At 33.9% G+C, this 15007-nt stretch overlaps 1 protein-coding gene across 3 annotated transcripts in view; it reads left to right on the forward strand.

The window, feature by feature from the left end:
- The window catches only part of ATP11B (ATPase phospholipid transporting 11B (putative)), a 105393-nt gene that overhangs the window by 45255 nt on the left and 45131 nt on the right, over positions 1 to 15007 (forward strand). For all 3 annotated transcript variants that reach the window (XM_037525166.2, XM_054700401.1, XM_054700400.1), the window contains exons 9-15: positions 363 to 427; positions 4346 to 4427; positions 8971 to 9121; positions 10209 to 10406; positions 11683 to 11922; positions 12755 to 12930; positions 13363 to 13431. In XM_037525166.2, the coding sequence (XP_037381063.1) occupies positions 363 to 427; positions 4346 to 4427; positions 8971 to 9121; positions 10209 to 10406; positions 11683 to 11922; positions 12755 to 12930; positions 13363 to 13431 (981 nt within the window). The remainder of the gene's footprint in view (positions 1 to 362; positions 428 to 4345; positions 4428 to 8970; positions 9122 to 10208; positions 10407 to 11682; positions 11923 to 12754; positions 12931 to 13362; positions 13432 to 15007) is intronic.

Below are 15007 nucleotides of genomic sequence, written 5' to 3' on the forward strand. Positions count from 1 at the left end.
CTTTGAAAACTATTAATTTAGCTTCAAATTCCATCTTCTGTTAAACATTTTAAAATCATTGCTTTTTTATTTTATTGTGTTTTATGTTTAAAATCTTTGAAACTAGTAGCTTTGTGAGTTTATTTACATAAATTTTATTTCTGAGCCACTGATCTGAAAGTGACTGAAATGCTAAAGCAGGTATTTGTACTTATGGTAACTAACATCATGGTTGGCTTAGACAGCTTTATAGTAGCTAAGATTTTGGTTTTATATGAAAGCAGTGTTATAACTGTAGCTCAAGTATATTCTGCTGAAGATGTCATTTTAGAATTGAATTGAATTTTTAATAGTCATTGCTTTTGGTTATTTTTTTTCCCTAGACCTCTGGGGCCAGAGAGTCTCTTGCTTCGTGGAGCCAGATTGAAAAACACAAAAGAAATTTTTGGTTTGTATATACTCATGTTTTCATTGTAGATTCATGTTTATTATTCATATGAAATTTTTTATAAACACAGCGTTATGATGTTTTAATTGGATAATTGATGATGTACCTAAATGTTTATAATTCTCCAATGATTGTGTTAATACTTCACATTGTATTTCTTTAATAATTTATTTTTTATTTATATCTTTTACATCGTTATGTATTTCCATAAAATTTCCACCAATTCACCCGTAAACCATCACCATAGTCCCTTGTGCTCTTTTCTCCCCTCTTTTGATCCCTTTTCCTCCCCCTCCCTCATAGAATGTCTCTTATTTATGGTTGCCTGCCAATTTTGTTGTTTTATTTATTATTATTATTAATTTTTTTTCCTGATCCCTTATTTGGTTCTCCTATATTCTTCCTATAAGTGAAACCATTCGATATTTTTCTTTTTCCTTCTGGGTTAATTCACTGAGCGTGATCCCTTCAAGCTCCATCCATGTTGCTGCAAATGGCATGAGTTTATCTTTTTTGATTGCTGAATAGCATTCCCTTGTATATATATATATCACATCTTCTTGATCCAGTCATCTACTTTTGGGCATTTGGATTGTTTCTATATAAATAGTAAATAGTGCTGCAAGAAACATACGGGTGCAGGTATCTTTTTGAATTAATATTTTTGTTTACTTTGGGTAGATTTCTAGGAGTGGAATTGCTGAGTCATTTGGTGGCTCCATTTTTAGCTGTTTGAGGAACCTCCACACAGCTTTCCATAGTGGTTGGACCAGTTTGCATTTCCCTGATTATAAGTGATGTTGAACACTTTTTCATATACCTGTTTAGTCATTTGCATTGCCTCTTTGGACAAGTTTCTTTTTAGCTCTTCTGCCCATTTTTTGACTGGAATGTTTACTTTGTTTTTGTTGAGTCATGTGAGCTCTTTGTAGATTTTTGTCATCAGTCCCTTATCAGTTGTATTGTGTGCAAAAATTTTCTGCCAGTCAGTAGGGTGTCTCTTTGTTTTGGTTAGTGTCTCTTTTGCTGTACAGAAGCTTTTTAGTTTGATGTAATCCCAGTTGTTTATGTTTTCCTTCACTTTCTTTGCTGTGGGGGATGAATCTTTAAAGAAGTTACTGAGATGCATGTCATGTAGTGTTTTGCCTGTATTCTGTGTATTTTATGGTTTTAGGTCTTATGTCCAAACCTTTTATCCATTTTGAGTTGGTTTTGTGCATGGTATAAGGTAGTAGTCTAGTTTCATTCTTTTGCAAGTAGCAGTCCAGTTTTCCCAGCACCATTTATTGAACAAACTGTCCTTATTCCATTGAATATTCTTTGCTCCTTTGTCAAAGATTCGTTGTCCTTAAATATTAGGTTTATTTCTGGGTTTTCTGTTTGATTCCATTGGTCTGTGTGTCTGTTTTTGTTCTTGTACCATACTGTTTTAATTATGGCTTTGTAGTATAGTTTGAAATCAGGGAGTGTACACCTCCATTCCCCTTCTATTTAGTCAGGAGAGCTTTGGCTATTTGAGGTTTTTTTTGTGGTTCCATATGAATTTCATCAATATTTGTTCTATTTCTTTGAAGAATGTCATTGAAATTTTTATTAATACCATTGAATCTGTAAATTGCTTTCTGTAGGATGGCCATTTTGATAATGTTAATTCTTCCAATCCATGAGCAAGAGATGTCTTTCCATTTCTTGTGTCTTCTTCTATTTCTTTTTTTTATTTAAATATTTTATTTTATATAATTCTTACATCTTTTTTCATCTTTGCACAATGTATGCATTTGCATTTTGGTTATATTCCCCATACAATTGCACCGCCCCTCCCCCCCTTATTTTGGCTCTAGTCCTTCCTTTCCCCACATCTACCCCCCGCCCCGTAGCGTGTCTCTGGTTTATAGTTGCTTGTTGATTTTGATTTTTACTTTGTATTGATTAGTCTTTTTCCTGGTCTCTTATTTAGATTTTCTAAATTCCTGCTATGAGTGAGACCATCTTCTTTTATTTCTTTTAAGTGTCTTATAGTTTTCTTTGTATAGGTGCTTCACCTTTTTTGTTAGGTTTTTTCCCAAGTGTTTGATTTTTTTGGTTTCAATTATAAAAGAATTAATACTTAATTTCTTCTTCAGATTGATTGATTGCATATAGGAAGGCTACTGATTTTTGCGTGTTGATTTTGTATCCGGCTACTTTACTAGACTGGTCTATAATTTTGATTAATTTTTCTGTGGAGTTTTTAGGATTTTCTATGTATATTATCATATCATCTGCAAAGTGATAGTTATACTTCACATTGTATTTTCTGTAAATTCCGAATTTGAACAATAAGCTAGTGCTATGTATTTCTTTGTGAATACTTGTAAAACTGAATGTCAAAAAGATAATTCCAGCACTCCTGATAATGATGGATCAGACCCAATATAACCTGACCTGATAGTGCAGTTTTTTGATTATTCTTAGATTGAAATAATTGTGATTATTCCTTAGATTGAATTAATAAAACTGCTGATTTATTCATCCATCCATCCGTCCATCCATTTGTTCAACATTTATTGACTAGATCAAAAAGATAAATAGTTTATGTTCATTAGAAATCTAAGTTTACTGTGCTCTGAGACAACTCTAGGAAAATTCTGTAGTTGATAACATTTAGCTCTCAACTAGCTCCTCCCATTTCAGGACATCTCCAACTTTTGTTGGACATACTCTGTTCAATTTATGCTATCACTGGATGTCTACAGACTTTGAAGTTGTCTTCTTCATTCTCTTCTTTCCTATTAACTCTACTGTATGTTATCTTTCAGTATTAGGCACTCTAATAGAGAAAATCCATATATTTAAAAATAACTAGTTTTGGTGAGGTCTATGTTATATATTTGCATAATGATCTGATGGCAAAAGCCAGAGAAAGTCCTACAGGCCAGAGCTTTTTAGGCCTACTCTTCTACTTTTAGACCTTCTCATATATTGTTAATACTAATTTCTTTAACCATAACACCTTTTACATTCTTAAAAGGAAATGTGTATTTGAATGCCTTTAGATGAACCTGTTATTTTTTTTTTTTTTACCTCAGTACCACTAAGCATTTTGTTAATCTTTTAACACAAACCTCACACAACTTTATGAGGATTTTTTCTCTTCCCACCACTTAAAGTAAGGGAAAATGAGACTCAGAAGGATTACATAACATACCCAAGGAATCAGAAATAGTAAGTGGCAGAACTAACTAGCATTCAAACCAATATCTAACTCCAGAGATTTTTTTATAAGGCTGGTCTTACCTAATTTCATTCACTCCCCAGCTTTAGTGCCATTATTATTATTAATATTGTTACTATTATTCTCAATCATTTCAGAGTTATTCATATAGCCACAAAATTTGAAAATTGTGCTTTCCTTATATCTAGTCCCCTTATTGTGATATGCATATAATCTCTCCAATGTTTATGAAAGTATATCTGTACTCCAGATTCTGGTGTTTAAGACCATTCAAACTCTTGACTCTAATCCATTTGTGTAACAGAAAGTGCTTTTCAGTTCTGTCATTTTAAATAATACTCTTTGTTATAGCTGTTATGCCCTTCGCAGCCATCTTTATCTTTCCAAATCCTTTTCCTCCATCAATTCTAATGCAAATTATCTGTATCTTGCAATTAGCAGACAAAATCTTTGGTTCAGATAATCCTTAGGAATAACTCAGTTATAACTCAGGAATATAATCCCCATGCCTTATGTAATTCAGCAGTTGAATGTAGTTCTCCAAAAATTGTACTTTGGAAGCCTTTTAAAACTCTGAAGACTTAAAGCTGTAACAACCGTCAGACAATACATTTGCTTGAGTGCTTTCCTGCTAGAAAAGTACATTTTTCTTGTGAAAGATACTAGATGATTATATTCAAAGGCTATTTCATTTTCCTTTGCAGGTGTTGCTATCTACACTGGAATGGAAACTAAAATGGCTTTGAATTACAAGAGTAAGTCACAGAAACGATCTGCAGTAGAAAAGTAAGAAAACTGGCAATTTTTATTTATTTCACAAAAATATGACAATGATATGGATTTCAGTTATATATATAAAATATCTATGTCAAGTCAGCAAAGCTTGGTATCCCTGAAGGATAGAAATGATTTATTGTATTTTGATATGTGTGGTATTTTGCAGTATTCAGTTTATAGTAGGTATTGAATAATGACTGAAGAAATACTGTTTGGTAGTCACACAATCACTTAATCATACTAACCCTGCCATACCATAATAATGGTAATTCTAGACAAAATATTTTTTCCCAAGGGTTATATGTGAATTATTTATAGCAGTTTCATAGTCATGTGGGACAATATAATAACATTAATCTGTCTAACATAAATCTAGTTGAGCCCCCAAAAAAGAGAGTAAAAGGGGCAGAATATAAGTATTTGAAAAGAAGTAGTAACTGAAAATGTATAAAATGTGAGGGGAAAAAAAAGAATGGTAATTTAAATCCAGCATATCAAAAGTTGAAGACTCAAGTAAGCTGTGGTTTAAAGGGAAATTTCTAGATATATACTTTTTTTTTAAAGATTTATTTATTTATGTATACAAGAGCTGGGGTACAGGCCAGAGATGCGGGGGGTTGAGAGGATGCACCAGAGACAGAGCTGGGAACAGAACAGGCAGATTGACTGAAATACACTGCTGAGGGGAGCAGTGGGCGAGACAGGAGGGGTCTGCCTCACCATGTGGGTTTCTCCCTGGCCTGCCGGGGATCAAACTCGTGCTGCAGAGGCTGCAGATTGCTTTATAGTGTGGTGCTTAATCCCTCGTGCCACCAGGGGCAGGCCCTAGATATATATGTTTATATAAGCAGAGAAGAAAAGCTTGAAATCAGTTATCTAAGCTTCCACTTTAAGAAGCTAAATAGCATTAGGTCAATCTGAGAAAAAAGGGGAGAAATATTAAAGATGTGAGCTGAAACTTAAATAGAAAATAAACAATAGGCAATTTCATAAAACCAAAATTGATTTTTTGATAATATTAATAAAATTAGCAAATCTCTACATAGACTGAGAAATCAATTGGTGGGGTGAGATATGGTAGGAAAAAAGTTACCAATCTCAGGTAAAAGAGAAGATATCACTATACAAATTCTATGTAGTGTGATTTCCTTATCCACAGATAAAATTATGAACAATTTTATGTCATTAACTTTTCTAACATAGATAAAATGGACAATTTCTTTGAAAACACAGGTTACTAAAATTTACACAGCATGAAACAGAAAATCTAAGTAGCCCTGTTTCTATTAGAGATTTAATTTATTATGAAAAATAACTGTACCTAGCATCTTGCAAAAATTCCGTGCATATTTTTCTACCAACAGCTTAAAAAAAATATGTTTTTTCACTTGGGAAAACAGAAGTTCAGAGTATCTGAATCATTGACCAGATTTTCATAAATCAGTAAAAAAGCATTCCAAAACCACTTGCTTCTGCACATAATTGAGAAACATGACCTCCCTTGCTATAATAGTGGTCAGATTATTCTATTGTCAACAAGAACTAGTACAGCTCAGGACACAGAGAAGAAATGCTAAATATTTTCACTGGTTGTTTTATGTTAGCTCCCAGAATATTAATAGCAGGCATCTATAACATGAAGGAAAATGGGTCCTATATATAAGCTTTATTAGTAGTATTTTTAAATCGTTTTTTTGTTAAAGATTTATTTATATAAGAACTGGGGTTCAGGTCAGAGGCACAGGAGGGTGAGAGAATTCACCAGAGATAGAGCAGGGAGCAGAACAGGCAGACAGACCAAAGATACTGCTCGAGGGGAGCAGCAGGGCAAGGCAGGAGAGGTCTGGGTTTCTCCCTGGCCAGCCGGGAATCAAACCCGTGCTGCAGAGGCTGCAGACAGCTCCACAGCGCGGTGCTCAACCCGCTGCGCCACCGGGGAGGTCAATGTTTTTAAATCTTTAATGACATTTAAATTTGCTTTGTATTTTTTTCAAGTATTACTAGTATACATTACTGTGTAATTAAGGATAGTCTTCAATACATGGTGCTGGAGCAACTGAATATTCATATGCCAAAAACTGAGCCATGAACCTTACTTCCCACCAGATACAAAAATTAACTCAAAATGTGAGACCTGAAAAGCTAAAGGTTTAAAACTTGAGAGAAAGTATTTATGACTTTGGATTGAAGAAGTATTTCTTAGATAGGAAACGTGCCAAAAAGAATCCCAAAAAGTTATAAATTAACCTGTCAAAATTATAAACATCAGCACACCAAAAGGCACTGTTCAGACAATGTTAAGACATAACTTGTAAACTGCTCTTTCTCAGACTCTTCCAATTAACCACTTCTTTTTAGCGTTATCCTAGAAACCTTATTTAATGCAACAAGACCAGGAAATGAATAAATATTAGAAAGTATGAAGTAAAGTGGTCCCCATTGATTGGGAAATACATGATTTTCATATAAACAGTCATAAGTATTCAACAAAGAAAACTGTTAATGAGTTAAGCAGGATCTTAGGATATATGGTCAATTTCTAAAAAACAGTAGGCAAAGGAAGTTTTTTTAATTTAAAGTTTTATTTTTCAGTAGCATTAAAAAGCATAAAATATTTAGGAATAAATTTTTAAGAAATTATGTAGATCTCAATAATGAAAACTACAAAACATGACAGAGTTTTTAAAAAGACTAACTCAATGTCAATGTATTTTTAATCATATTAGTTAGATTGGTGTGCTCAATAGTGTTAAGCTCTCAGTTGATTTATAGGTTCCTTCAATCTTAATTAAAATCCCAGCAAGCTTTTTTGTAGTATTTGACAAGTTTGACTGGTCCAACCACTATGGAAAGCTGTGTAGAGATTCCTCAACCTGCTAAAGATGGAGCTTCCATATGATCCAGCAATTCCACTCCTAGGTATTTACCCAAAGGACACAGAAACATTAATGCAAAAGGGCACCTGCACCCCTGTGTTTATAGCAGCACTATTTACAATAGCTAAGCTATGGAAACAACCCAAATGCCCAAAAATACATGACTGGATCAAGAAGATGTGGTATGTATATACAATGGAATATTACTCAGCAATCAAAAAAGATAAACTCATGCAATTTGCAGCAACATGAATGTAGCTGGAAGGGATCATGCTCAGTGAAATAAGCCAAAAAGAAAAAGAAAAATACTGGATGGTTTCACTTATAGGAGGAATGTAGAGGAATCAAATAAGGGATCAGGAAAAAAAGACTAATTATAGTAAAGTAAAAATCAAAATCAACGAGCAACTATAAACCAGAGACACACAGGGGAGAGGGGCCGGAAAGGAGGGATTAGGGTCAAAATAAGGGGGGTGGGAATTGTATGGGGAATATAACCAAGATGAAAATGCATACATTGTGAACAAATTAAAAATGATGTAAAAATATATAAAATAAAATAAAAAATATATGTAATAAAGACCAAAAGCAAAAAAAAAAAAGGAATTGAGGCCAAGAGGATTTGGCCCCCCCCCCCCCCCCAAAAAAAAAATAAATAAATAATAAAATTGATTTGAAATGCGGCGGCCAAAAATGCTTTTATAAATGGCATAATGAAAATCGTTTTTATTTTTTTTTTATTTTTTTTTTATTTTTTTTTTATTGTCCAAATGGGTTTACTTTATTTTTTTTAATTAATAAATTTTATTTTTATATTCCCCATACAATTGCAATCCCCCATTCTGACCCCAATCCCTCCCCTCCCGCCCCCACCCCCCAAAAAGTGTCTCTGGTTCATAGTTTTTGTTGATTTTGATTTTCACTTTCTTATAGTTATTCATTTTCCTGGTCCCTTATTTAAGTTTTCTAGATCCCTGCTATGAGTGAGACCAGAAAATCGTTTTTAAAGAAAAGAATGCTGGAAGATTTACATGACTTTACTGACTTCAGAACTTAATAAAAACTATAAGTACAGTGTGGGTACTAGCAAAAAAAAGATAAATTCCGTGGAATAAAATAAATTTGAGAAATGGATCTGCTCATATGTAGTTAGTTAATTTTCAGCCAAAGTATCAAGTAAATTCAATGAAGAAAATGATAGTCTTTCCACAAATAATGTAATACCGATAGGGTATCTTTTTTTTTTGTAAGATTTTATTTATTTTTGCTTAGAAGAACTGGGGTGTTGGCCAGAGGTACAGGGGGTGAGAGGATTCACCAGAGACAGAGTAGGGAACAGAACAGGCAGATCTACTAAAATACACTGCTGAGGGGAGCAGTGGGAGATGCAGGAGAGGTCTGCTGCGCCATGTGGGTTAGCTCCTTGGCCAGGGATTGAACTCGTGCCACAGTGGCTGCTGATAGCTTCATAGTGCTAAGACTTAATCCCTTGCACCATCAGGGAGACCCTAAATTGGTTCTTTTATTGTTAGTAAATGGTCTCTATTAAATGGTCATTTCTTGAAAATAAACTGTCCTTTACCATAATCTCTTATTTAAAATAACAAGTATTTCTAAGCAACTCAATATGGTTACATAAAACTGATAGATATTACCTTCTGTCTTTCTCATTTCAGGTCAATGAATACATTTTTGATAATTTATCTAATAATCCTTATTTCTGAAGCCATCATCAGTACTATCTTGAAATACACATGGCAAGCTGAAGAAAAATGGGATGAACCTTGGTATAACCAAAAAACAGAACATCAAAGAAATAGTAGTAAGGTATTTTATGGTGTTCGTGACTATGTTATAGAGGAAACTTTGTTCTTTGACATGGTTAATGCTTTGATAGTGACTTCTAATAGAAGTGACCACTGTAATCTCCTAAAACCATTCGTAGTGAAGGGTGACAAAAAGACATTGTAAATGAAGAGTGGCCAGCATGTTTGTACTGATGTGCTTATTTCATTTTAGAACATAAACAATTAAATTTCTGTGGCATAACTTGAATATTTATAAGATTATCACAAAAATTTAAATACATCTATGTTGGCATGCCACTTATGTGATACAAATTCAGTTTTTTATTCCATTTACTGAATAAGTAAATTAAAGAGTAAGTTGGTTTATTTTTAGTTCTGTCAGAATGGACTCAACGAGTCTTACAGTCTGTTGACATATACAAAGATAAATGCACTAATTATGTTGTACAAAAATTTTAACTAATTAAATATGGACTATGAGGAGAATTTAACCTACAATTTTGGTAAATAATTGTCCTCCAAATTTCACTTTATATGAAAATATAAATATTGAATGACAAATGTGGATTTCAGAAGACCAAAAGTAGATAATCATGGGAACATATTTTCAGTATCTTCCATAATTTTGGGTTTTTTTACCTTCCCTAGAATACATGTTAAAATGTGGAACTGTTAGATCATTGAAGTAGGCTATCCCTATACAATTTGTAAATTAAAATTTTTAATTTCTATCAATTATAGCCTAGCAATTATTTTATAATTTTTTAATAACAGCAAAATTTTAATTATCTATGATTTTAAAGGATAGCGAAATGGTAAGTATACTCTAAAGACTGCCAGTGTTTCAGTCAGTCCCAGTAGGCTTTTGGGTAGCTTCTGGAAAGTAACAAATGAAATAATTTGACTTTACCCTTTTTTTCTTTTACTTTGTTCAAGGTTCTAATGAGCAATAAGATAACCAAAGGATATGTGGTATTAAAAAAAATTCAATAAATGAATTTCAATTTATGAGATTATTCTGCCTCAGAATATAGTTGATGATCTGTTTGATTTCTTATAATTCTCATGTAGTCTCTCTTATCAAACAATTGTTTTCTTCCCCCTAGATTCTGAGATTTATTTCAGACTTCCTTGCTTTTTTGGTACTCTACAATTTCATCATTCCAATTTCATTATATGTGACAGTGGAAATGCAGAAATTTCTTGGATCATTTTTTATTGGCTGGGATCTTGATCTCTATCATGAAGAATCAGATCAGAAAGCTCAAGTCAATACTTCTGATCTGAATGAAGAGCTTGGACAGGTAAAAATGATCCTTTTGTTTTTCTAATTTGTTATTTTTATCAAAACAATGCTTATACAAAGATTATTAAAACAAAATATCACAAGGCGTATGCCAGAGCAGTCCTACTTTGCTCCAAAAGGCATGTATTTCCTTCAGTGCTCAGCCACTTAAGCCAAGGGAAGGATCAACATTCACTGTCTGACAGGTCAAAGAAGACCACCGGTTTTACTCTCACACAGGCCTCAAATCACAGATGACCCTTCAGTTGCAGCAGCTTTTGTTAGCAGTGCCTTTCACCTGAAGCTCAGGCATGTGCCAGGGGGCTGCGGTCTTGGACCACAGGCAGGCATCACAGGAAGTTACAAGTTGTTTGAGGCTGTCCAGATGCCTGCCAGGCCTACATGGTTGAGCTGCTAGTATTTCTTAGGACCACCAAAATAGCTGCCAGCAGCCCCAGGTACTGTCAACTTAGTGTCTGCCCAGAAATCTATGATCTCTTGGGGAGGCATGTACTTGCCCTGCTGCAGCTGACTAATAGCCACTGGAAGCCCCAGAAGTCTGAGGATATAGGGGTGGGGAGGTGGTTTGGGTGCAATGAGTGTCTACCTTTCTTTTAAATAATTTGTTTTTCAAATAACTTGTTACTGAAATATCAAATTTACCATAATGATACTTGACTATTGCATACTTTCTGTAAAACTGCTTTCTTTTAAGGTTAATTTCCTACAATTATTCTCAAGGAATTATAACGTTATTTGTCTTTTAAAATATTTTTTGTCAAAAATAATTCCTTTTCAGCGAGCTTGTTTTCTATTCATAGGTTCAATATCCTTCATTTTAAACAACTTGCAACTCTGACTTGAGCTACTATCATTTTGTGTTTCTATTACGTTTCTTCTGCACTATTACGTTTCTTCTGGACCTGACACCCTTTCACATTCCAGATTATTGAGCATCCCTTTCAACCTTGCTCAGAAATACTAAGTTCTACTGCTTAAAAAAACCTTATCCAGGAGATAGAAAAGAAGTATTAAAAACAGTTTCAACCAACTCTACAGCTAAATGTAAACATGCCACAAACATCATAATGTCTATAGATTTCAAATATTTGTGTTACACTATATTGTATCTCTGGCATTTTTACTTAATTGTGTTTCCATTTTGAGAATCAACTTGTGTGTATCAGTGTTACTAGGTAAACTTGACTTCAAGGGACAGAGGACAAGGTTTTTTTGTTTGTTTAACATTGTACCATAAACACAAAGCTTTGTTGTCTTTTGTTTTTTATCTCTAGGTGGAGTATGTGTTTACAGATAAAACGGGTACACTGACAGAAAATGAAATGCAGTTTCGAGAATGTTCAATTAACGGCATAAAATACCAAGAAATTAATGGTAGACTTGTATCTGAAGGACCTACACCAGACTCTTCAGAAGGAAACTTATACCTCAGTGGTTTATCCCATCTTAACAACTTTTCCCATCTTATAACCAGTTCCTCTTTTAGAACCAGTCCTGAAAATGAAACTGAACTGGTAAGCAATGTTTTAATTAATAAAAATTTCATTTGAAATAGTTATCTTTTTGTTGCTATTTCCTGTGAGAAAAGTTTAAGTGCCAGTGGGGCAAGAAATGTATATTTGAAATGTATATTCTCTTATTCAAAACTGAGAATTTGTGGTCTTAATCCAGTTTAATTGGCGACAAAAGATGTGTCTGAATTCTTTGAATATTTAAATGTGACTAAGTTACGAAAAGCCCTTATTCACTTTGCAATAAAGAAAACATTTCTGGGACCTCTCTGGTGGCGCAAGGGGTTAAGTCTCAGCACTATCAAGCTATCCACTGCCACTGCAGCATGAGTTCAATCCCCAGCCAGGGAGGTGACCCACATGGTACAGTAGACCTCTCCTGTCTTGCCTGCTGCTCCACTCCGCTGTGTACTTCAGTAGACCTGCCTGTTCTGCTCCCCACTCTCACCTCCCGTACCTCTGGCCTGCACCACAGCTTTTGCATGCATAAATAAATCTTAAAAAAAATTTTTTTTCTGAGAAGTAGAGCTTAAATTTATTTAACACTTTTTGAGAACTCACCTCCTCAACAGTTTTCCCTCTAATTGCAATTTGGTTGTGTCTCCTAAAAATATATTCATATTCATGTTGAAAGATCATAGGCAAATGTTGCACTTTACTCTTTGAAGTTAGAAGTAAACAGCTATTTTTCAGGCAATTCAGGAATTTACCATTCTTTTCTAGCTCTTATAGTACCAAGTTATGAACTATAGTTATTGACATTTTTAGAATTCTGCTTCAGGTTTCCTAAATGGTACCGAGAATGGTATTTTTACTGTGAATTATGTTTCTACAGATTAAAGAACATGATCTCTTCTTTAAAGCAGTCAGTCTCTGTCACACTGTACAAATTAGCAATGTTCAGATTGATGGCATTGGTGACGGTCCCTGGCAGTCTAACCTTGCTCCCTCCCAGTTGGAGTACTATGCATCTTCACCAGATGAAAAGGCTCTCGTTGAAGCTGCTGCAAGGTAGTTTAATCTAATTTTCAAGTTTTCAGAAAATTACCTATAAAATTAAAATGTGAAAGTAATAGAAAATTAGGATTTTACGTTGTCACACACAATTTGTAAGCATATAAATATAGAAGTGCCATTTTAAATTTTAAATGAGAATTTGAAACTTCTCATTAATTTTGTTGTCAAACTTGCCATTGAGCCATATTTTGAAGAGATCTTTTTAAAAATTTGGTTATTGTATAAGAAATACTTCTGTAGGTATTATTTGGTACCGATGCTGACCCTTAAAGTTCTTAAAAGTAATGTAATATTCAAAGGAAATACTTAAAAATATATCATAAACTTGTATTTTAAATGTTTTTATTTAAGTTGAGTTATGACAACATTTCAGTAAAATATGAAATACCCTTAAATCTTACAGTTCTTTTCTCTTTTAATCCCTAGAATTGGTATTGTATTTATTGGCAATTCTGAAGAAGCTATGGAAATTAAAATACTTGGAAAGATAGAGCGGTAAATTTTTCCCTTGTTGGATTTTCTATATAAGCACTTTGTATAGGGGAGGACTCAATGAACTATGGGCCACATGAAAAATCTTAATAAACCACTTCAGTCTGTTTCTTAACAAACCACTACTACGTTACATTTTTAAAGGATTATCTAAAATGAGCAACAATACAGCAGAGAACATGTATCACCTGGAAAGCCATTTATAGAAATAGAAATAATGTGCAAACTAGCCATTTATAGAATAAGTTTACTGAACTTCTGCTGTAAGATGATGTCAATATAATAATGTATTTCATCACAGTAATAATATTCTGTTCTGAATTTTTTCACCTATCTTTCAGCTTAATTGTTCTTGAATTTGCTAATATGTAATTTATTTATCTTTTATATTGAGGTAACAGTAGTTGCAAAACTGTACAAGATTTAGGGATATAGGATCATACCCTTCAAATGTATTATCACACCATACTCACCACCAGGGCAGCTGTAGTCTTCCAGGGTAGTCCATCTCCCATCCTCCCCCACAACCCCACTTTGCTCTCCCTTATCCTCTTCCTCAGCTAGCCTCAATTCTACAGTAAGAGTTTTAGGGTTTGCTTATTAGTTTGGTTTTGTCTGACCCTTTGTTTTGTTTCTCTGTATTCCACATATAAGTGATAACTTCTAGTATCTGTCTTTCTCCTGACTTGTTTTGGTCTCATTGCATTTATATAACCAGGTATTCTTTTAGCTTCATGGACTTGGTCTCTATTCCCTTCCATTCCCTTCCCCTTCTGGAATACCCATTATACTTCTTTCTTCATGAAGTTGCATAATTCTCAAAGTACTTCATTTTTTTTTCCTTCATATATCTCTCTCTTCTTCCACTTGGATTATTTGTGCATTACCAACTTCACTGATTTGTTCTTCCTTTTGATCTATTCTACTTCCATCACTCTCTCTAGAATTTTTGTCTTCTATGTTGATCCTTTTACATTCCCCATTATTTCCTCATTAAAAGCTTCAATTTCTATTTTCTGTTAATTAATTTTATTTCTCAGGACATTCATTTGATTTTCTGAGTTTTCTTATATGTTTTTGATCATCATTTCTGTGTTTTTTTCTATTCGTTTGAATTTCTTTGTCATGACAATTTTGAATTCTGTGTCTGATAGGGAGAAAATATCTTCCATGCATTTGTGGTTGGCTCCTGGAGAATTGTTCTCTCTGTGGTTTAAATATTCATTGAAGATCAAGGTGCCATTTGTTGTCTTTTCCCATCTTTTTGTTTTTTTAGCTTTCCTAGTGTGCTATTTTTTTTGTTTTTTTCCAAGTGTCCCAAGGATAAGGAACTTCCATTTTTCCAGCAGATGGTGCTATGGTGTTGTTGGTATTTGGTTGTTTGGCTTTTCCTGGTTTGGCGTTTCAGTATGTCAGGGAGAACAGATCTGCAACTTCTGAGTCAGGTGGGTGGGGCTGCTGAGTCAGGTGGTAGAGGAGGGGCCTGGAGTGGTCCAAGTTATTGTTCAAAGTGGTGTGTAGTGTGGCTTGTGTTTGTGGTATGGTTGATAGTCCTCCTTTCTGCGATTTTAGATCTGTG

This window comes from Talpa occidentalis, unplaced genomic scaffold (genome assembly GCF_014898055.3).
Source record: "Talpa occidentalis isolate TD23 unplaced genomic scaffold, MPIMG_talOcc4v2.1 talOcc4.4, whole genome shotgun sequence".
NCBI classification, from domain to species: Eukaryota; Metazoa; Chordata; class Mammalia; order Eulipotyphla; family Talpidae; genus Talpa; species Talpa occidentalis.